At 37.1% G+C, this 24,644-nt stretch overlaps 1 protein-coding gene across 2 annotated transcripts in view; it reads left to right on the top strand.

The window, feature by feature from the left end:
• DDX50 (DExD-box helicase 50) overlaps window positions 1-18,272 on the top strand; it is a 28,291-nt gene extending 10,019 nt beyond the window's left edge. For both annotated transcript variants that reach the window (XM_059899973.1, XM_059899974.1), the window contains 9 exons: window positions 176-321; window positions 3,909-4,058; window positions 9,260-9,421; window positions 10,846-10,965; window positions 11,723-11,796; window positions 12,020-12,179; window positions 13,850-13,984; window positions 15,080-15,124; window positions 17,796-18,272. In XM_059899973.1, coding sequence (XP_059755956.1) covers window positions 176-321; window positions 3,909-4,058; window positions 9,260-9,421; window positions 10,846-10,965; window positions 11,723-11,796; window positions 12,020-12,179; window positions 13,850-13,984; window positions 15,080-15,124; window positions 17,796-18,056 — 1,253 coding nt within the window. In that variant the 3' untranslated portion in view covers window positions 18,057-18,272. The remainder of the gene's footprint in view (window positions 1-175; window positions 322-3,908; window positions 4,059-9,259; window positions 9,422-10,845; window positions 10,966-11,722; window positions 11,797-12,019; window positions 12,180-13,849; window positions 13,985-15,079; window positions 15,125-17,795) is intronic.
• Window positions 18,273-24,644: the final 6,372 nt, after the last annotated feature.

The raw sequence follows: 24,644 nt of genomic DNA, 5'->3' as shown, positions 1-24,644 counted from the left end.
AGTTTTGAAAGTTGAAAGTTTTGATAATTGCAGTAAAGTTTATATGTTCAAAACTCACCCCAAGTTTTGAATTTTTCATTATTTCTTTGAAGTTCGGGGGGATTTTTAAGAGCTGACTACATTGTGGGATATTAAGAAATTAAGAAAGCATTTGAATTCTTTTTGTTTATTTAAGATTCTGAAGACAATCCTCAGACTTTACTTTTTTCTGCAACTTGCCCACAGTGGGTATACAAAGTTGCAAAAAAATACATGAAATCCAGATATGAACAGGTTGACCTTGTTGGGAAAATGACTCAAAAGGCTGCAACTACTGTGGAAGTAAGTAGCTTTCCAGTGTGATAGATTTTAGCTTTTAGTTGATATTTTGAAATTTGTTGAAGCTAAACTTATGTTTTGGGTACCAGTTCAGGCCAAATATCTCTTTTTTGCCCTTAGTCAATGAGATACCTATGTATTTCTATAGTCTGAGACTCAGGAGCAGAATAAAATAAATAGGGGGAAGAAAGTTTGTGAACAAGCAAGTCCTAACAGGAGATACACAGGCATCCATAGAGACAGACTTAAAGTATGTAGAATGTGAAAAACGAAGTAATTCATCTCAATTTGCTGGTGTTGGGATAATTTGTTAAAGCTTAGGTGGAAGAAAGATCCTCATTTCATACCGTATACCAAAAATACTCCCAAAGATTTAAAAAAATTAAGCCATAAAATAATTTACAGCAGATTGTAGGTCAACAGTTATTTGATTTGAGGAAAGGGAAGGCTTTTCTAAACATAAAGACAGAAGAAGGCACCATAAAGGAAAAGGTTTATAATTTTGACTCCATGAAAATTTAAACATATAGTGTTTTTTTTAAAAAAAGAAAGGTAGTATTTGCATTATTTTGACAGGTATGTACCATATATGTCACTTTTACATTTGACAGATGTACATATATGTGTATGTAAATAAAAATAGTCCAGATGAACAAGAGTATAATCTATAAATACAATGTAATGGTTAAAAAGAATGTATTTGACTGATAAAAACCAGATTATAAAATGATAAGTACCGAATCATACTATTTTAAAAAATACACAAATAATCCTAAATGGATTCTTTAGGTATTTATGTACAAAGATAGGTGGGAAGGATAAACATCAAACTAATAATAATGATTACTTCTGGGAAAGAGGACTTTTATAGTATGGATGGTCAAAGGAAGCTTTTGTATATTTTATAATGGCTGCAAGTTTTACATTAAGAACATAAAATGTATCAGTGAAGAAAAGTTTATTAATGGGACTTCACTGGTAGTCCGGTGGGTAAGATTGTGCACTCCCAATGCAGGGGGCTTGGGTTCGATCCCTGGTCGGGGAACTAGATCCCGCATGCATGCAGCAACTAAGAGCCCGCATGTTGCAACGAAGATCCCGCATGCCGCAACTAAGACCTAGTGCAGCCAAAATAAATTAAAAAAAGAAAAGAAAAGAAAGAGAAAAGTTTATTAAGGACACTTTCAAACACGTACAAAAGTTGAATAGTACAAAGGATCTGATGTGCCCATCACCAGGCTTTAACACTGATCTTTTCTATACCCCCATACATTCTTTAATCCCTACATTTGAAGCAGTCCAGTCATCATTTCATTTTCGTATAATTATATATATTTTTAAAAGAACAAGCGCTCTTTAAAAACAAACAAAAAACCACAAAGTTACCATCATAGTAAAAAAAAACAATTTTTTAATATCTTTAAATATCTAGTGTTCACATTACCCTAGTTGTCTTTTTTTTGTAAATAGGTTGTTTGAATATGGATTCAAATAAGATCCTTATATTGCTACTAATTTATATGTCTTAAGTCTTTTTTTATCCATGTGTTGAACGTTTATTCACCATCTTTTTTTTAATTGAAATATAGTTGACGTACACTATTTTGTTAGTTTCAGGTGTACTGCATAGTGATTTGATATTTGCATATATTGTGAAATGATCACCACAATAAGTCTAATAACCATCTGTTCCCATACAAAGTTGTTGCAATATTTTTGACCATATTCCTTATGCTGTATATTGCATCCCCGTGGCGTATTTTATAACTAGAAGTTTGTACCTGTCAATCTCCTTTACCTGTTTCAGGTCCCCGCCTCCCCCGCCTGCACTTTGGCAACCACCATTTTGTACTCTGTATCTGTGTGTCAGTTTTCATTTTGTTTTGTTTTTTAGGATTCCACATATAAGTGAGATCATACAGTATTTGTCTTTCTCTGTCTGGCTTACTTTCTAGATTCATCCATGTAGTCAAAAATGGCAAGGTTTCATTTTCTTATTGATGGCTGAGTAATATTCCATTGTATGTATACCCCACATTTTCTTTATCCATTCATCTGTTAAATCCTTTAAAATACAGGTTCCTCTTTCCCTTTTTTTCTTTGCAATTTTTTACTGAAAAGAACTGATCATTTGTCTTACAAGTTTCCCATAGTCTCAATTTTGCTGATTTGCAACGCTGTGATGTTAGTTAACATGTTCCTCTGTTTTCATTTTCCTGTGAGTTGATGGTAGATTGTGAGGCTCGATCAGATTCAGGATCTTTTTTATTTTTATTTTTGAGAGGTGGGGAGGAAGAAGCAAGACTTCGACATAGCTGGTACAAATGATTCTTAGTTTTCTTCTTTGTGCTTATCTCTGTTTTCCATGTGTTATGTAATTAATTGTTTTAAACAATGTTATTGAGATATAATATGTTAAAATGCACAGATTTAAAATGTTACAGTATACTTTTTCCCCAACATTTTATCATGAAGATTTCAAACACGCTGAAAAGTTGAGAGAATTTTACAGTGAACACGCATATACCCACCAGCTAGATTCTGCCATTAATATTTTGCTATATTTGCTTTATTGCATATCTACTCATCCCTATATCCATCTTATTTTTTTATTTATTTCAAATTGCAGAAATCAGTATAATTCCCCATAAGTATTTTAGTGTGCATATCTTTAGCTAGAGTTCAATATTTACAATTTTTTTATTGAAGTAAAGTTCACATAACTAAAATTAACCACTTTGAAGTGTACAATTCAGTGTCATTTAGTTCATTCACAGCGTTATACAACCATTGCGTCTATCTACTTCCAAAACGCTTCATTACCCGAAAAGGAAATCTTGTAATTATTAAGCATTTACTCCCTATTCCCCCCTTCTCCTAGCCCCTGGCAACCATCATTCTGCTTTCTGTCTCGATGGATTTACCTCTTCTGGTTATTTCATATAAATGTAATCATTACAACATGTGGCTTTTTTGTGTTGGGCTTCTTTCATGTAGCATAATGTTTGCAAGGTTCATCCACCTAATATTTACAATTTTTGAGATAAGATTTACATACAACAGAATGCAAAATTTTAAGTGTGCATTTGCTTCGTTTTGACAAATTCATACATGTGTGTAACCCAAACCCCTATCAAAACAAAGAATATTACCATGATGACAGAAAGTTCACCCGTGCCCCTGCCCAGTCCCCGTTCAGAGGCAACTACTGTTCTGCTTTTTTTCCATCATAGATTATAGATTAGTTTTGCCTGTTTTAGAGCTTCAGACAAATGGAATCATATTGTGTATACTCTTTTTCTGTAAGGCTTCATTCACCTAGCATATGTTTTGAGATTCATCCATATTGTTGCATAGATCAGTAGTTGGTTCCTTTTAATCACTGAACAGTATTCCACTGTATAAGTATACTACAATTTGCTTATCCTTTCACCTACTGATGGCTGTTTTCAAATGGGGTTGGGGAGAATCGTTGTCTTATTGTCTTCCAGGAAGGCCAATTCTTGAACAAATAGAAAAAAAAATGTCCAAGAGAAATCTTTTTCAATAATTTTAATGAAGCAGATATTTGATATTTTCTTTCTTCAAAGCATCTGGCCATCCAGTGCCATTGGTCTCAGAGGCCAGCAGTTATTGGAGATGTCCTTCAAGTCTACAGTGGGTCTGAAGGAAGGGCTATTATCTTCTGTGAGACGAAAAAGAATGTAACTGAAATGGCCATGAATCCACACATAAAACAGGTACGTCTTTTTTCATGCTTTCTCTAATTGAGATTATAGGTATGAATCACTGAGCAAAAAAAAAATCATGTCCTTTGTGGACTAGGTTTGATAGTCATTCTTGGAATTGAGTCTCATTCAGAAAGAATTTATAGCCAGCCTCTCATGATCTGTTAAGTCAGGATAGAATTCTATCCGTTTTCATCAGAAGTTTTCTTAAAACTTTGCAAATGTGATCTTGAAAATACAAAGAGTGAAACAAAATGAGTTTCTGTGGGTAAGAGTGGTAATATTTTAGAGTTGTGTATAAGAAGAATCACAAATATTTATTGAATGAATGGATCAGAACACTAAATCCATGTTTTTTTTTCTGTTAACTTTTTATAGTAGAAAATTTCAAACTTATACAAGACGTACACAGAAGTTGACAGTGTAATGATGTGTTCATTTTCCAGCTGCAACAATTATTTTATTTCATCCAAATGCCCACTCACTTCTTGCTCCTGAATTATCCTGATGCAAACCCTAGATAACATGTTATTATGCCCATAAATATTTGGGTACGTATCTCTAAAGGAAAAGGATTATTATTGTTTTTTTTTTTTTAAATAAATTTATTTATTTATTTTTATTTTTAGCTGCACTGGATCTTCGTTGCTGTGCACAGGCTTTCTCTAGTTGCATCAAGTGGGGACTACTGGCTTCTCATTGCGGTGGCTTCTGTTGTTGTGGAGCACCGGCTCTAGGCACGCAGGTTTCAGTAGTTGCAGCACGCAGGCTCAGTAGTTGTGGCTCACAGGCGCTAGAGCGCAGGCTCAGTAGTTGTGGCGCACAGGCTTAGTTGCTCCGCAGCATGTGGGATCTTCCTGGACCAGGGCTCAAACCTCTGTCCCTTGCACTGGCAGGTGGATTCTTAACCACTGCACCACCAGGGAAGTCCCTTACTTGTACTTTAAATATTGGCGTTCCTCAGAGTTCTAACCTCTGTAATTGTTTCTTCTCACTTAACGTATTCTTTCTGAGCATAGTGATTAGTTGCACTTTGGAGTCTGACAGATCAAGATTTTTTTTTCTTTTAACTCTTTTTTTTTAAATATTTATCTATTTATTTGGCTGCACTGGGTCTTACTTGTGGCATGCAGGATCTTTTTTAGTTGTAGCATGTGAACTCTTAGTTGCGGCGTGCGGGATCTAGTTCCCCGACCAGGGATCGAACCTGAGCCCCCTGCATTGGGAGCGCGGAGTCTTAGCTGCTGGACCACCGGGGACGTTCCCAGATCTGGATTTAAATCCCAGTTGTGTTACTTACTAGCTGTATAACCTTGGGCAAATAACTTCCTATTTCAGTGCCCATGTTTCCTCTTTAAAAAGTGGTATTAGGGACTTCCCTGGTGGTCCAGTGGTAAAGAATTCGCCTTCCAGTGCAGGGGACACAGGTTCCATCCCTGGTCAGGGAACTAAGATCACACATGCTGCAGGGCAGCTAAGCCCACGCGCCTCAATTACTGAGCTCGCATGCCTCAACTAGAGAGCCTGCACACCGCAAACTACAGAGCCCACGCGCTCTGGAACCCACGTGCCCTGGAACTCACGTGCCACAACTAGAGAGAGGCCCGTGTGCCGCAACGAAAGATCCCGCATGCTTCAACGGAGATCCTGCCTGCTGTGACTAAGACCCGACGCAGCCATAAATAAATAAATAAATAAATAAATAAATAAATAATAAATCTTTAAAAAAAAGTGGTATTAAAAATTTTTTTATACCTTTAAGACTTAAATAAAATCATTTAAAGTATTTAGTATAGGGCTTTTATAATAAGCAGTCAATAAGTGTAGAAATATAGAAGTATAGAGATGTGTATAGATAAATATATCTAATCACTCCTGTGGTTCCAGTCATTGTGTATATGCTGATGATGTCCAAATCTTTTTCCAGGTTAGCTCTGTCTCCAGAATCTAGACTTGTGTTTATCATACTGGCCACAGACACCCCAACCCACTGTGTACCTAAAATTGAGTTCATTCTCTTTTATACACTTATACCCACTCTGTCTCCAGCATTCCCTGTTGTTGAATGATACCCATAGTTCGAGCCAGAAATCTACATATCACCCTTGACTTCTTTTCCTTCCTTTTGCCATCCAGGTAACTACAAAGTATTTTAGATTCTATTTCCTATGGTTTAAAATGGTCCATTTCTTCCCTACTTCTGTTGCAGGAGCTCAAAATCTGGGAGTCATATATATGGTTCTTTCCCTCATACCTCATTTCCACTCCCTTCACCAAGTCCTCCCAATTTCATATACTAATATTTATTTTTTTCTTTTTTCTTTTTTTTGGCTGTGTTGGGTCTTTGTTGCTGTGCACAGGCTTTCTCTAGTTGCGGCAAGCAGGGGCTACTCTTTGTGGTGGTGTGCGGGCTTCTCATTGCGGTGGCTTCTCTTGTTTTGGAGCATGGGTTCTAGGCACGCAGGCTTCAGTAGTTGCGGCACGTGGGCTCAGTAGTTGTGGCGCATGGGCTCTAGGGCGCGTGGGCTTCAGTAGTTGTGGTGCATGGGCTTAGTTGCTCTGCAGCATGTGGGATCTTCCTGGACCAGGGATCGAACCTGTGTCCCCTGCATTGGCAGGTGGATTCTTAACCACTGTGCCACCAGGGAAGTCCCTGCTAATAGTTCTTGAATTCATTTACTGCCTAGCCCCCACTTACCTTTCCAGCCTCATCTTATCACACTTTTCCCTTATTTTTGCACTCTCACCATACCTGCTATGTTTCCTGTCACCACAGGGCTCTTGTACTTGTAGTCTGTCTTGCCTAGCAGCTCCCATCCTTCAGATATCAGTCCAGAGTACTTTTCTGTAAATTCTTCCTTGCCCCAAACTAGGTCAGGTTGTCCTCTTCTGAACGCCCTTTGCCTCTTAGACCCATGCATCTTGAGTTACACTTCTTGGCTAAATTTATTTGTGTGCCTAATTACTTGATTAACGCCCATTTCCTCGACCGGAGTATCAAGATGATGAGGATAGAGAAAGTTTTAATTTTTGTTTGCCATTTTATCCCTAGTACCTGATGTGTAGATTACCACATATTTGTTAAATGAATAAATGGTCGTTGCCACTGCCTCAATGAGGCCACTGATATCTCTCCTGAATTTCTACAACAGTCTGCTATCTGAGTCTCCCTAGCTTTTGCCTTGCCCTTGTCTAATATATTCTATACATTGTAGCCAGAATATTCCTTCTAGAATACAAGTATGTTCATGAAAATTTTCTGCTTACAATCATTTAATTGTTCCATATTGTCCTCAGGATAAAATTCATATTCCTTTTCAGTCTCATCTCTCACCACTTCTCCTTTTAACTCTGTGCTTCAGCAATACTCAAATATTTGTAGTTCCCCAGAAACATTAATTATATGTGATATTTCTTCTTCCTGGAACTCCCTAACCTCCTCCTTTTTTTTTTCTTTTTTTTCTTTTTTTAACCTGACTACTAGTTCCTTGTTATCTGTCAGGTCTCAGCTTCAGTGCTGCCTTCCCTTCAAACTAGAGTGAGTTAGGTTCCCCTCTTAGGTATTTCTATAGCACCCTGCACCTTCTTATAGCACATATCATACTGTATTGAAAATACTTGTCAACTTGTCTGTCCCAGGGTCGTTTCTTTATGATTGTTCCAGAACCTGGCATAGTACCTGGAGCATAGCAAGCGCTCAGTGAATTCACTCATGAATGCGTTATGCTTAGATGCTGCAGTTTAGATACTGTTGGGGTTAAATCATTGTTATGAACTTTTAACTTTTCATAGTGGCTAAGAATACTAGGAAATTTATTTGTAATACTAGGAAATTATTTGCAGCATACATGGAAGATCAACCCAGTATAAATGGTTCACCTTCACTGAAAATTACAGAAATGTAAATTAGAACAACATTGGGAAATCATTTTTGCCTATTAGATTTACAAGGATTATAATGATTCATAGTATACAGGTGGGCGGTATATATATATTTTATATATATATATATATATATATATATATATATATATATGGGGGTAAGATGAAATAAACACTCATAGAATGTTGAAGAGTAAATGGGCACAATTTCTTTTTAAATTGAAGTATAGTTGATTTACAATATTGTGTTAATTTCTGCTGTACAGCAAAGTGACTCAGTTATACATGTATATACGTTCTTTTTTATATTCTTTTCCATTTTGGTTTATCCCGGGACATTGAATATAGTTCCCTGTGCTATGCAGGACCTTTTTGTCCATCTATTCTATATGAAATAGTTTGCATCTACTAACCCCAACCTCCCAATCCATCCCTCCCCCACCCCCCCTTCCCCTTGGCAACCACAAGTCTGTTCTTTATGTCTGTGAGTCTGGTTTCTGTTTGTTTGTTTACAACTTCTTTTTATAATACAGTTTTAATTTAATAGCAATAGCTATTAAAATGTTAAATGTTTATAATTTTTGACCCAGAAATTCAACTTCTAGATATGTAACCTACTGAAATATACTAAGGGGTCTGCAGTTGTAAGTACAAGGTTATTCGTTGTAGCACTGTTTCTGAAGATGAAAGTTTGGATCCTACCCAAATCAGTAGGGTACTGCTAAAATAAATGATACTGGGAACTCCCTGGCAGTCCAATGGTTAGGACTTGGCGCTTTCACTGCCAGGGCCCAGGTTCAATCCCTGGTCAGGGAACTAAGATCCTGCAAGCTGTGTGGCATGGCCAAAAAAAAGATACTGCAGCCATATGAAGAAATCATGTATAGTTTTAAAAAATTAAGTAGCTGTATATCTATAGATGTAGAAGAATGGCTAAGATATAAAAAATTTATAAAACAGGTTGTAAAACAGTACATATATAGTAAGATCCCATTTTTATAGGTGAATACATAAAATTATATGCTAGGATTTGTGAGGGGTCTGTGTGTGTGTATGTATTTAAAAAATAATATGTGGAGGAATATTCACCAAACTGTTAGCAGTTAATTATTAGGAGGCTGATATTAAGGGAAGCTTTTGCATTTTATGTTAAGTGTTTTTCTGTAATGTTTAATTTTTTAAAAACAATAAGCATGTATCTTTATAATTATCAGAAGGTAAGATTTAAAAACAACAGCAACAAAAAAGAGCACAGACTGTATGGTGTTTGGTGCTATGAATTGCAAGTATGTGCTATACACTTACTTTTCCTTTTTTTTTTTTTCAAATAGAATGCCCAGTGTTTACATGGCGATATCGCACAGTCACAAAGAGAAATTACACTGAAAGGCTTCAGAGAGGGTAGTTTTAAAGTTTTGGTGGCAACGAATGTGGCTGCCCGTGGTTTGGACATTCCTGAGGTTGACCTGGTGATTCAGAGTTCACCTCCACAGGTAGGAAAGGAGATTATTTCCCCCCAGTTTTATTGAAAAATAATTGACATACATCCCTGTATAAGTTTAAGCCATACAGCATGATGGTTTGATTTACATATGTTGTGAATTGATTGCCACAATAGCTTCAGCTAATATCCCTCTCGTCATGTAGGTATAAAAGAAGAAAAGAAAAAAGTAAAAAAAAGCGTTCTCTCTTTGTGAGGAGAACTCTTGCGCTACTCTCTTCACAACTTTCCTATACTATATCATATAGCAGTGTTAGCTATAGTCATCATGTTGTACATTACACCCATAGTACTTATTGTTTAACTGGACGTTTGTATCTTTTGACCACCTTCCTTCATTTCTCCCTCCCCCCACCCTCTGCTTCTGGTAACCACAAGTCTGATCTCTGTTTCTATGAGTTTAGTTTTTTGTTTGTTGTTGTTGGTTTTTTTTTAGATTCCATATATAAGTGAGATCATACAGTATTTCTTTCTCTGATTTATTTCACTTAGCATAATGCCTTCAAGGTCTAGCCATGTTGTCACAAATGGTAGGATTTCTTCTTTTTTTATGGCTGAATAATATTCCATATGTATATGGTACATATATACATATATATACCATAACTTTTTTATTCATTCATCTGTTGATGGACACGTAGGTTGTTTCCGTGTCTTGACTATTGTAAATAATGCTGCTGTGAACATGGGGGTGCAGATATCTTTTTGAATTAGTGTTTTTGTTTCCTTTGGATATATACGCAGAAGTGGAATTGCTGGATCATGTGGTAGTTCTATTTTTAATTTTTTGAGGATCCTCCATACTGTTTTCCATAGTGACTGTACCAATTTACAATCCCACCAACAGTGCCCAAAGTTATCTTTTCTCCACTTCCACAGCAGCATTTGTTATCTTTTGTCTTCTTGATGATGACCATTCTAACAGGAATACCGTGATACCTCATTGTGTTTTTAATTTTCAAGGAAATGAGATTTGATTTTGAGAAAATAAGAGCAGCTATATAAATTGCTGTTTTATTTTTAAGACGTTGCTTATATATGAAAAATATGTTATCTTTTCTTGCTCTTAGCCATTTTTTGTTAGTGTGATGTTAAATTGATCAGAATCTGGTGCCTTTGCAAATGATTAACCTCTTTATTTGGATTTGAGGCATGGAATCATGCAAGGGAATTATAAAAAGTTGCCATGTAAAGAACCCTGGGATGGAGTGGATAAAAAGGTTTTAAATCCTATCCCCTTTATTGCAGAATTCAAGCATAAAAATTCTTTGGGATGTTGAAGAGAGCAACAGGATTGAAATAAAAATGTTATTATTGATAGTAGTAGTCTTGTTATTTTTCTTATTATTATTTGGATGCTGGAATGACTGTTTAATTTGCCAGATTTTTAAGAAGAGTTACCTCTTTTATTTCTAGGATGTTGAGTCCTATATTCATCGCTCTGGACGCACAGGTAGAGCTGGCCGGACAGGGATTTGCATATGTTTTTATCAACCAAGAGAAAGAGGTCAACTAAGATATGTGGAACAAAAAGCAGTAAGTGGAGTTAAATTATTTCAGGCTTATTATCTGAATGGTGCCTTAGAAAACAGATCTTTTTGTATTTGTCCTCACAATTAGATCTTTATAACTTTTCTCAGTTTAAGCTGCATTTGGATGTGAAGCATGTGGAGAGCTAAATTTATATTAGCTGCAAGACTTTGTTTTAATACAGCTTTTATTGTGAAGACAGAAGAGCTGACTTTCTCATTTTTCCCTTGAACCTCTCCCTTGATACTAAAATCAGAAGTGCATTGTGATTTCAGTACCTCTTAGTCCCGTATTGTAAACGGATGATTGTGACATTGTCTTGGTGTAATAGTTAAGATTATATCGAGTAATGGTACACTAACCAGTTTCTATAAGAAATTACACATTTTTTGTGGTCTGGAGTTTTTGTGGTATTTCACATTTTTCCTATTTTTATGATGTGTGTTTTCATACAGTATTTCATATACTTTGTAAAATGAGGATAATAAGAAAAAAGTTGATTGATATAAACAGCATCCTTTTCTTTTCTTTAAATCAGCTTTATTTTGCAACTGAAATTCCATGATTGTAACTAAGAGACAATTCAAAAACATTTTTTTTCTCTTTCTAGAATTTGTAATTGATGATTTATTAGAAAATCTTTTGGTCTGCTAGGGCTTGGAAATCTTTAAGTCCAAGAAATGGAAATTCAGCAAACTAGATTAATTTAGGAATTAAGTGTAAAGACTTCCATTTTTCTTTAATGTAATTCTTTCATTTTCAGGGAATTACTTTTAAACGTGTAGGTGTTCCTTCTACAATGGATTTAGTTAAATCTAAAAGCATGGATGCCATCAGGTATGCTTTCTGACCTTGCTGAATGATTTTTTTCTTTTGTATTAGGCTATACATCTTTAAGCTCTCCTAGTTCACATATCAGAAAATTTAATCACCAGTTTTACCAGCAGACATTTAATTATATTAAAATATGAAAACGTTTCTCTCTTTTCCCATTCATTCTCTTATCTTTAATTTTTCCCCTTTGTCTTGACCAAGAAAATTTACTATTTTTAAACCATAGGTCTCTGGCTTCCGTTTCTTATGCTGCTGTTGATTTTTTCCGACCATCAGCTGAGAGACTGATAGAAGAGAAAGGGGCAGTGGATGCACTGGCTGCAGCATTAGCCCACATCTCTGGCGCATCAAGTTTTGAACCACGTTCTTTGATCACCTCTGATAAGGTAGAAATCTGTGAGAAAATTGCATGTGGTTGAGAAGGATTAAAATTGAACCATAGATATCTCTCTATCTGGAGGGAAATATAGGATATCTTCACTTTGCACAGTACTTTGTCAACTGAAACTTGCATACCAGAACCTGTTCCTCATTTTGTTTGCCATGAAGCCATGCAAATCGAGAAGTAGACTCTGTGCAGCTAACACAACACCATGCAAAGTAAGGATTGCTTGTATATGTGGAGGGTGTCTGTGTGTGTGTGTGTGTGTGTGTGTGTAAAAAACACCATCTGACCTGTCCCCCCTGCCGGGTCAGTATCAGATGTCAAAACAAACCATACCCAGAGCCATATATTCCCATTATAAAGGTATATTTTGCTCTCTGTAATTAGTAAGTAATCTGTGGGGTGATACTTTAGCACTGAGCAAACACCCTATCCCTAATAACCCACCAGGTACTTCTCAAGAAAACATTTAAACCATACTTCTTAAGCAAATATGAAGATAGACTTTTAAAGCTAAGAAGTATGTGAGAGGTAATTTAATCCCAACTTTTATCTAATAAAAGAATCCCTCTTTGGCAGATAGGTGATCTATCCTCTGACTAAATATCTTAGCAACAGGATGTTAGTGGTTTGATATTTCTTTTATGGGTTAAACCAAAATCCACAGTCTTTACCATGAATGTCCTGTAGGGTCTTCCCTTGCTACCTCTTTGGCCTCATCTCCTATCACTCTCCCCTTGCTTGTTTTCAGCTACCCTAACCTACTTGCTGATACTCAAACATAAACTTAATCCTACAAAAGGCCTTTACACTTATTTGTGCTGTTTTGAACGTTCTTTCCTTTTAATAACCTTGGCTCTCTCCTTCATTTCATTCAGGTTTCTACTCAGATACCACCATATCAGAGAAGTCTTTCCTCATCATACTGTCTAAGATAGCTTACCCCTCCCTTTACTCTCTATTTTCATTTTCTTCCCCTGCTTTATTTTTTTTTCATGATTCTTATTGCTATCTGACATTATATTTATTTCCTTATTTGTTTACTGTCTCCTCTCCCACCATTATCCACTGCCGCCACGCCAACCCCCTGCCACACACACACTAGACTGTAACCTCCGTGAGACAAAGGACTATTTACTGCTGAATCTCTAGCACCTAGAGCATCTCTGGCACATACATAGGGGGCGCTCAAATATTTGTTAGATGACTGCCTCCCTGTATCTTCTTCGTGTTGATCCTTTTGTTGCCCAGTGAAGTTCTACAGAACAAGTAATTTTTGCTTATGTAATAATCCTTCAGAAGTTTAAAGAGGTTTATGTCCTCTTGTTTTTCCACTCAAAGCCAACTTTGATTCCTTCAGCATTTCCTTAATTCTCCACTACCTTATCTTTTCTCTGATGCTCTAGTTTGTTTAATTTCCTCTTAAAGCATGATGGTTAGAATTAAATGTAGTCTTTACAGCAATGTATAGAAGAATGGTACTTTCAGTTATCTATAAACATTAGTCTTCTATTAATATAGTTTCAAAGAAGTTATTTTTTTAGCAGTCATGTTATACTGTTGGCTCATAAGAAGTGCATGGTTAAGTCAAAAAGGGCTGTCAAGTTAGAATGTCATTGTCCTGCTGCTGCTGCTTTTTTCCCAAACATAATGTGACTTTTATTCCTTAAGGGGTTTGTGACCATGACTCTGGAAAGCCCAGAAGAAATACAGGATGTTAGCTGTGCTTGGAAAGAACTTAACAGAAAGCTGAGTAGTAATGCCGTGTCCCAAATTACCAGAATGTGCCTCCTAAAAGGAAATATGGTAGGCTTTTCTAGACAACTGCCGTACACGATTATAAACACTAGCAGATTCTTTCTTTTTTTTGAAGCCTAATGGGATGTTCTCCATGTGTTAGTATGTTTCCACTTGTAAATTTGGGGAGTTATTTAAGTAACCCATTCCTCTAGAAAGCTGTAAAGTCATTCTGCTTAATTTGACTAATATCCGAGTTTTCTAAGTTTCTGCCTTTGTATACATATTACATGTGGTTATGTGTGTTTATTTTCTAAGATTAAGTAACTTATAATTGCAACAGCTAAACAGCTCTATTTTTTGGAGAATACACAATATTGGTTTTTAAGTGGCCTGCTATTGATTGTTAATGAGGATAATAAAGTGAATTAAGTATTTTCATACAATTATGAAATAGCAAAGTTAAGACCATCTGTAATATAAGTGACTGATTTCTTCTAATGGTTTTGAGAAAAGATGTCATATTTATTCATCTCACTTGGCAACATAGGTTCATTCTAGTCTATAATTTATTAGCTCATTTATTGGAAATAGTTATCTTTCTCAAATTTAATATTACTTACCTTCAAAAAAGATCTGTGGCAAGTATGAGACAAATATATACATTCAGAAAAAATGTGGAGGGGAAGGAAAATATACCAAGGTCCTTAGTGCAAAGCTATACTTGAATATTAAATTAACTTCCAACTTATCAGCAACCAAAACCAAAGAGGAAGCATCTTAGGTTACTTCATTCTCGGTATCTGATAAACATTTCAGCTCTTTACGAGAGAAAGTTTCTGGCACTAAATTTTTAAAGGAATTTATTAGACGGGTCATTTTACAAGGGACATGGAACATTATAGTGTCTACAAAACATTATAGAGAATACTGTAGATTCTCAGTAGTAGTCAGTTCTTATTAGATACTGGTCTACTTTTAGATTTAGGAAGTACGATTAGCAGCCATTCTGTGTCATGCATTATTATATATTAGCTGGTTTAATCCTATAGGCAATCATGGGACAAGCTTAATCTTTTCTTAGCTAATGTAAGATTACAAGCAGATATTTTAAAAAATCAACTCATATGCATCTAAATAAAAATGTTTTCATTTTGCTTTTAGGGTGTTTGCTTTGATGTTCCCACAACTGAGTCAGAAAGGTTACAGGTATTTTAAAAAAAAATTTTTTTTAAATAAATTATTTATTTTATTTTTGGCTGCATTGGGTCTTTTTTTTTTTTTTTAATTTATTTTTGGCTGTGTTGGGTCCTTGTTGCTGTACGCGGGCTTTCTCTAGTTGCGGCGAGTGGAGGCTGCACTTTGTAGCAGTACGTGGGCTTCTCATTGCAGTGGCTTCTCTTGTTGCAGAGCACGGGCTCGAGGGCGCGCGGGCTTCAGTAGTTGTGGCTCGCGGGCTCTAGAGCGCAGGCTCAGTAGTTGTGGTGCACGGGCTTAGTTGCTCCACGGCATGTGGGATCTTCCCGGACCAGGGCTCAAACCGTGTCCCTTGCATTGGCAGGCGGATTCTTAACCAGTGTGCCACCAGGGAAGCCTGGTATTTAAATAGTTAATAGTTAATAGTTGAGTATGTTTCTTAATAGTTGAGTATGTTTCTCTAAAAGATAGGGGTTAAAAATAACATAGTCATAATATCATTATGATATTGATTTAGGCTAAATACCTAAATCAGTTAACAATTCCTTAATAAAATAATAATAATAAATATCCAGTCTGTATCATAACTTAAAACATTTAAAAATTATGAATAATTTCAAATGTGAAAAAATAGAATTGCATACTGAATCCTCATGTACCCATCACCCAGCTTCCGCACTTATCAACTCATGGCCAATTGTGTTTCATGTCTACTTCCATCCACTTCCCCACTCTCTCCTGTATTCTTTTGAAACAAATTCTAGGAAGTCTATCATTTCAACCATAAATATCTCTATATACCTAAAATACTAAAAACACTTTCAAAAAACACAATCATAATACCATAACTAAACCCCCCAAAATAATAGTTCCTCAATATTATCCAATTTTCTATTTAAATTTTCCCTCTGTCTCCTACATATTTTTAAATATAAGAAGGTCCATAAGGTTCATACATTGTAATTTGATGTTTGTCTCGTTTTCTTTATAGGTTCTCCTTCCTCTCTCTCTTTCTTTAAAAAAATTTCCCTTGTATTTTATCTGTTGAAGAAAGAGATTGTCCACTAGATTCCTACACTGTGGAATTTGTCTATTACATCCCTGTACATATTTATATACATATTTTGAAACAAAAATGGGATTATTTGGTTTTTAAAGTCTTTTTACAAATTCAGAATATATTGTAAACACATTTCTTTGTCAACTGTACAGTTACTTGTTTTTATTGGCTCCCTGGCATTTGGCCACCTGGGTGGCCAACTGAATCAATGTCCTATTTTCTGACATTTAGATTATTTATAATACTAATATTCTGTTATAAACAGGTAAGCCTTAAATGTTGGCATTTAAGGTCAGCCTTAAATGTTGGCATAGCTAACTCTTTATACATTGCCATGTTTGTCTCTTTAAGATGAACTACTTAAGATGTCTGCCTGGCCAAAAGGTGTGTGTATTTTTAAGGCTTTGGTCATATATTGCCACCGGTGGTGTGTGTGGCTGTTTGTCTCTGCTCACTCTTACCTGTAAGGTATTTTAATATTAACTTGCCTTGGCAACTTATGATCACAATGAAAAACAGTTAATGTAGCAGGATATGACATACCAATGTTTTTATGAGCTGCAATGATTTTTATATCTTGAGTTGTTTACCCCGATACCAAATTGTTTCCAATGGCTACATTTTTTAGTCCCTGGCTGGTGTTGACAGATTTTTAATCTCAGCTCACACTCCTTGCTTCTGTCAATATATCTGCTGAAAACAATGTACTACTTATTAGTGACTTACTCGTTTTGTGCTGAGAAACCGGTGCTCTCTTTTAAAATGTATAAACTGAGTAGGAATTTAGAGTCCCAAAATCAGCCTGAAAATTTCTCCTGAGACTAAAACTTAGCTTTTAGAAACTTTTTTTTTGGGGGGTGGGGGCATTGGGGAGGGGAACCAAGCTTTGTATTGTTATGTTAAATTTGAGATTTAAATTTTACCAGGATCGATTTTTTTCATTTTTAATGACATTTATTTTCTTTCTAATTTTACAAGCAGTACACGTTTATCGCAGACAACTAGAAACACATGAAAGCATAAAGTAAAAAATAACAAGCACTCATAATCCTCACCCCCCAGAGATAACCACTATTAGCATTTTGAAGCATTTCTTCCCATTGTCTGCATTTTTTAAAAAATTGAAGTATAATTGACCTACAAAACTGTGTTAGTTCCAGGTACACAATAGAGTGATTCAGTATTTCTATATATTACAAAATGATCGCTGTGATAAGTCTAGTTACTGTCACTGTTCAAAGATACTACAATATAATTGACTATGTTCCCCATGCTGTACATTTCATCCTTGTGATTCATTTATTTTGTAACTGGAAGTTTGTACCTCTTGATCTCTCTTACGTGTTTCACTCATCCCCCCACCTCCCTCTCCTCTGGCAGCCACCTGTTTGTTCTCTGTATCTGAGTCTGTTTCTGTTTTGTTTGTTCATAAAACTTAGAAACTTTAGTGAATGAGCTTTGAATATGTTTTTGTTTTCTGGTCTTCAGTTTTGTTCTAGATACTTTGAACTTAATGGCTAGATGGCCTTTAGCTAATGGATATGAAAAGAGTCTCCTGTATTCACGTGTTTGCTTATGGTTTCTATTTTGCATTTATATTAATCCTGTAAATTATCCCAACAGGCAGAGTGGCATGATTCAGACTGGGTACTCTCAGTGCCAGCCAAGTTGCCTGAAATTGAAGAATATTATGATGGAAACACATCTTCTAATTCCAGACAGAGGAGTGGCTGGTCAAGTGGCCGGTCAGGTGGTCGACCTGGTGGCCGGTCAGGTAGACAGAGTCGACAGGGGAGTCGGTCAGGAAGTCGACAAGATGGTAGAAGACGAAGTGGGAACAGAAATCGATCAAGAAGCGGGGGCCACAAACGGAGTTTTGACTGAGATAGTTAATCTTCCAGTGTGAGCTTGCCTGTTTCTGCCTAATCATGTACATTATCCACCAAAAATTAGGTCATCATAGTTGAGGTCTGTGTCTGCTTTTGGCAAAGAAGTTGGTTGTATTTTTTTAAAAAGTATTTCACAAGAATGGTTGTAAACAAATCTACTTATCCAGTTATACCTTTGAATAAAAAAACTTCCTCTTATTGTCTCTTTTCACTGTGCGTTAAGAATTTTCTCAATGTAATCTTTTAAAATTTCTTCTAAAATGTGGCAGTTAAGTCAATCTTAAGGTTACTTGCATTTTACAAAATGTGGTGTGTCTGTATTCAGATCACTCCTTCCATAGGATATATGGTAGAAAATAAGAAATCCCTTCTACATTAAAGGGCTGTATAGGCTGGTGACATGATTGGTTAGATGTAACATTTTAAATTTTAGATAAAGTTAATTAAAAGGTGTGCAAGCAGTGCATACTCAATAATCTATTCAACAGGTATTGGTTGAATGTCTACTATGTGCCCATCACTATCCTAGTCCCTATGGACATAGTAGTGAATAAGGCATGGTCACCATCTTCAAGGAACTTACAGTCTAAAGAAGCAATTATGGTTGAGATTAACACCTAATATTTAGGATGAAAGTAGGTATGGAATGCTAAGGATCTAGTTGGGGTGCACCTCACCAGCCTTAGGAGTTAGGCTTTTAGAAGAAGTGATACCCAAAAGGAGATGTGAAGCAGAAGTATAAGTTAACCTAGCCAGTTTAGTAGGGAGAGAGGGTTTGCAGTCAGAACAGTACAGGCACACCTTGTTTTATTGCATTTCGCAGATACTGTATATTTTACAAATGGAAGATTTGTGGCAATCCTGCGTTGAACAAGTCTATTGGTCCCATTTTTCTGACAGCATTATTTTTTTAATTAAGGTATGTACATTGTTCTTTTAGAGATAATGCTATTATACACTTAATAGACTCTAGTATTGTGTAATCATAACTTTTATATGCACTGGGAAGCCAGAAAATTTGTGTGACTCACTTTATTGCAGTATTTGCTTTATTGTGGTGGTCTGGAACTGAACCTGCAATATTTCCAAGGGATGCCTGTATATGCGGAGGCCCAGAGGCAAAGAATAGCACCGTTAAGTCTGAGGATCGCCAAATAGTTCAGTATGGCTTGCATGTGATAGAGGACAGGAATAAGGGAAGGAATTAGGCACCAGATTTTAAAGGTCCTGTATGCATTTTTAAGGGGTTGAAATGTTTTCTTGAAGGCAATGGGGAATCATTAAAGAGTTTACAGTAAGGAGTAACATGATGAGATTTGTGTTTTAGAAAGATTACTGACTACACTGAGGAGATTGGATTGCAGAAGGGCCAGACTGGAGACTAGTAGCCCTCTTAAGATGCTGTCAGGGTAATCCAAGGTAGAGGTGATGGTGGTCTGCACTAATGATAGGTAACATATTTTGAGTAATGAGAACTGAGGCACTTGAGAAGTTGTTGCTTATGTGGAATCACACAGCTGGATAATATATAGTGGAGTGAAGATTTGAACGAAGTCTAGCTTCTGAACCAGTGCTCTTAACCACTGTGCTAGACAGTGTCAGTGGACTTTGAGGAACATGGATAGATTTCAGAGGTTTTTAGGAAATGGAATTGTTAGGACTTACTGCTTTGAATTGGAAGATAAGAGAGGCAGAAGAATAAAACCTAGGCTTTGTCACTGAGATAGGTACTAGAACAAAGCAAGAAAAGTTATGTGGGGAGAGAGTAGGAATATGATTAGTTCAGGATTAGATGTATTTTAATATTGAGTAGTCCATGAGATATGGCAGAGGAGATAAACAGTAGGCAGTTGGATTTATAGGTCTGAAGCAGGAGAGAGATCTGTTCTAAAGATTTGGGAATAATAAACAAAAAATGGTAATTGTAGTTAAGTTAGTAGATGAGATGATCCAGGGAAAGTATAGTAAGGAAAGAGGGCTGAAAAGAACCCAGAGGCACACCAACGTACTTAACTGCATAGCAGAGGAAAGGGGATCCCACTGAGAAGGGATGACAAGAAGAGGGCATAAAGCCCAGAAATACAAGGCTTTCAAAGGAACCAGAAGACAAGTCTGAAATGACCCTTGGATTTGGCAAAAAGACATTGACATGGGGAGCAACCATATTAATAAGAGTATTGAGAGTAGAAGCTATTTAACTGTGGCTTAAGCAGGAAATGGGAGATAAAGCAGTAGGGACAACAAACATGAACATGTCTTACAGAAATTTGGCTGTGAATTCAAGGGAAGAATAAGCTAAAGCTGGGCGTAGAAGAAAGGACATGGGATTGTAGTGAGAATTTTGTGTTGTTGGGGTGGGTGGAGAGATGAGGGAAGTTTGAGCATGTTGAAATACTAATATGGGAGGGAGCCAGAAAGGAGGGAGGAGGAGACAGAATGAATGTATGATGGAGCAAAATCCCTATGAGGACCCAGACGGATGAGCTCAAGCACACTGGAGATTTTAGCCTTAGATGGTAGAAGCACATCTCTAACATTTTGTCAGAGGAAAGTATGATTATCATGTAGGTGTGTTTGCAGGTATTAAGGTAAAAAGTTGAGGGAGTGCCTGCCTGATGTCTTCTGTTTTTTTTTTTTCCCTGTGGTATTTTTGCATGGTCATCCACTGAAGGTGAAGAGGGAAGTAGTAGGCTAGGAGATTTGAGGAAAGTGGAGAAATGCTCAGGTACTGACTACAGAGCGTGATGAAGAACTCCTCAGGCAAACTGGGGGTCACAGGCAGCTTTGAGGGTCCAGCTGAGATGAGAGACTGAATTTGTAGTGGCATTAGTCAGAGTGATTATGTGATTTCCTATGACAACACTCAGCATCGAGTTGTAGGAGTGGAGGTGGGAGACAGTTGATTGAGGATTGGGGTTTTGCTCTGTAAGATGAAAGGATGACAAGGTGAAGATGTTAAGGACTCAGCAAAAGTGATTAGAGTAATGGTCCAAGGAGTCTAGACTGCTGAGGGATTGAAGTGGAGATGGGGTTGATAGCAGGGAGGACGTAGAAGGGGCACGGGAGTGAAGGTCAGTGAGGGCTGACTGAATTTGAGATTTCAAGAGTGGAGCAGTTGAGAAGACAGTTGCAGAGTATGGTAGTAGGCCTGTTGGGGGCAAAGGTTATTTCAGTTGAGGTGGTCAAGGAACTGAGAAGCCAGTGTTATGTGGATGGTTTTCATGGACAGTGAAGTCCTCTCGAATGAAGACAAACAAGGACTGAGGAGGGAGAGGAAGACTAACCCATGTGCCAAAATACCAGTAAGTGGTGGAGATTGGTAAACTACCTGAATTAGCAGGGGGAAAACGTGAGATTACCACAGATTTTCAAAGGGACCAGGGCGTTTATGTGAAAGTCAAGGACTAATAATCAGGAAACTTTGAGGAAGAGAGGAGGACACCAGTGTACATTGAATGTGAGGGAATAAGCAACATATGTATAAGAAAGCTATGTGGGAGTATTTCCCAGTAAGAGCCAGATTTCAGTTAAACCAAGGAGGGAAGAAGGACTCTCAGTGCTGGATTGAGAAAGGGGGAAGTTTTGATTATAGGCAATGGGATTCCAGATAGCTATGACTGGGAGGAGGGGATCTCAGTTGCCTCTGCATCTGAGTAAGTGTGAGCTCTGTATTTATACCCAAGATGGAATAGGGGCTCCATTCCTACTGAGGTGCTTGGTTCTTCAGCACCTACTGCAGGTGCTGTGTACCTGCGAGGTCCCAGGCACTATGTTTGGGATATAAAAGTGAATAAGGAGTGCTCAGTCTCTGCCCTTGAGAGCTCACAATCTAGTGAAATAGATGGACACATAAACCTAGGTCCATGGCAGTGACTAAGTGTGATGATTTGAGAGCTCTGAACAAGGAAGCCTTGCTCAGCCCAGGAATGGCGGTGGGAGTTCAGAGAAAGCTTTTGGGCCATGATGACTGAATGTGAATTAAGTGAGGTAAAAGAAACGGAAGTGGGAATGTGCATCCAGGCAAAGGCACAGAATAGCTAATAAAACACAGCCTATGTATGGCGAACTGTAAGTAGCTCTTGTTGCCAGGATCTTAACTATGAGGAAAGCAGTGGTGAGAACACGACAAGTGTCATATCTTGTTGTTGTGTGTTTTTTTTTTTAAGTGTCATATCTTGGAAGGCTTCATAGGCCTTGTTTTGGACAGCCACTGAAGGGTTTCAGGGAGGACAGTGAAAAAGATAAGCATGTAGGTAAATGCCAGCAAGGGGGAGGATGGATTTAAGGGGTCCTCTTGCTAAAGGCTGGCTTCCCTATTAGCAAGGAAAGGGGGACAGATCCTAAGAAGATAAAATACCTTTCCATGTCTTCTGAAAGAAGGAGGGGGCAGGGCAAATTCCTCACCAAATTCTCAGCTTTGGGCTGCATTCAGCCACTTATCTTTACTCTGCTCCTTCTTCACAGAGCCCAGCAAATTCATGGCTCCACCTTTTGGCTATTCAGAGCCTTCCGTTTGGTACTCTGTACTCTAATGTTGTGGTCCCTTAATATCTACTTGAACTTGAATCTATTACCCTGATCTTCAGCTTTTGAATTTGTAAATAATATGTTTTATTCCCTTCAGCATTATAAATTTGAAAAATAAATTCACATTTAGCTGTGAATGTCTGAGAGCCTTCTCTCACATTATTTTTGTTTTGTATAATTTGGGAGTAGTGCTTAATAGTCATTTAAAAAAACTATATTCCGTTTTTTTTTTTTTAAATTTTTATTTATTTATTTTTGGCTGCATTGGGTCTTTGTTGCTGCACGTGGGCTTTCTCTAGTTATGGCGAGCAGGGGCTACTCTTCGTTGTGGTGCGTGGGCTTCTCATTGAGGTGGCTTCTCTTGTTGCGGAGCACGGGCTCTAGGCATGTGGGCTTCAGTAGTTGTGGCACGCGGGCTCAGTAGTTGTGGCTCACGGGCTCTAGAGCACAGGCTCAGTAGTTGTGGCTCGCGGGCTCTAGAGTGCAGGCTCAGTAGTTGTGGTGCATGGGCTTAGTTGCTCCACGGCATGTCAGATCTTCCGGGACCAGGGATCGAACCCATGTGCCCTGCATTGGCAGGCGGATTCTTAACCACTGCGCCACCGGGGAAGTCCCAAAACTATTATACCTTTTAAAAAATATTATAATAGTAATATATGTCCATTGTTGAAAATTTGAAAAAATAGAGAAGCAAATGGAAGAAAATTAAAACCACCTATAATACCTCTCTCAGAGATAATTACTGCTAACATTTTGTGGTATAGACTTTTGAATTCACTGTGTGTGTGCGTGTGTGTATACAAACTGAATTAGAAATTCTCCCAATTTTATGAAAACATTTTACATCATCTACATCAGAGGAAACTGGTCCGGCAGAATCAATATTCAAGAAGTACTTCCCGTTTCCTATCAAATGGATATAAGTCCCATATATTCTACTTGTTACTGAATTTTGTACTGATGATTAGATTAAATACAGTAATTTGGCCACCTTTGAGCCAGAAAGGGCCTTTTGCATGTTTCCTCTTAGAATTTTGGCCTTGTGCCTATGTGCAGGTATGTTACAAAGGAATTTATATACTTTATAAGCCTTGACAAAAATTTTCCATTTAGTGTCATTTTGGGCTTACTCTGTTGCTGAACATCTGTTGGTAATAAAAATGTCCGTGCACTGTGTACAGCCGTATCATATACTGCAGTATCACATAATTTTGTGGTTTATTAACCAGACTGCAGGTTCCTAACTGCTTTCCTGCCTGGCCATACAACTAAAATTTATTTCAAAGGGTTTCTTCCTTATCCCACTACTAGTGGTAGGCTACTGTGTGCCAGGCATTGTCCAAAATCTTAAGGATACAAAGATAAAGAAATCAAAGCTCCTGGCTCAAGGATATCACAGTGTAAGTGAAAGCATCGTTGTATATTTACATAAATTTATCTTCTAAAAAATTGACACTGTGAAACACGAAAAATTTCCCTTAAACTGTCAGATTTAAAAATGTGCAGTAAAAACTAATCTTATGAAATACAGAAATAGAACTTCCAGCATTTTCCTTTGTCATAAAATGATGACATTTTGAATTGTCTTTCTAAAAACCTTGACGTACCTATGAGGTTTTTTTTTCCCCATGGTTTTATTTTATTTTTTTATTGAAGTATAGTTGATTTACAATGTTGTGTTTAGGTTAGTGATTCAGTTATACATCTATATGTATTTTTTTTTTCAGATTCTTTTCTCTTATAGGTTATTACAAAGTGTTGAGTATAGTTCTCCCTATGAGTTTTAATAGCTCTTATTTATTGTGCTCCGTGTGCCAGGCAATGCTAAACCTTTTTCATTCATTATCTTACTTAATTCTGTCAACTGGTGAAGTAGGTTTTCTTATCCCCATTACGCATGAGAAACTCAGGTTCAGGTTAAGAAATACATTTGTGATGTGTCCAAAATCACAGAGCAAATGGTGCAGGTTTTCAAAGCCAGGCAAGATTTCAACCCATTTTTAAAACCGATTTTATAATGCACTGGCTCCCAATTCTTTGCCTCACTTGTTCTTCA

The sequence above is a fragment of the Balaenoptera ricei genome, chromosome 16, assembly GCF_028023285.1.
Source record: "Balaenoptera ricei isolate mBalRic1 chromosome 16, mBalRic1.hap2, whole genome shotgun sequence".
Classification (NCBI taxonomy): Eukaryota; Metazoa; Chordata; class Mammalia; order Artiodactyla; family Balaenopteridae; genus Balaenoptera; species Balaenoptera ricei.
Note: the sequence above shows the minus strand (reverse complement) of the source record. Positions and strands in the feature narration are given on the sequence as shown.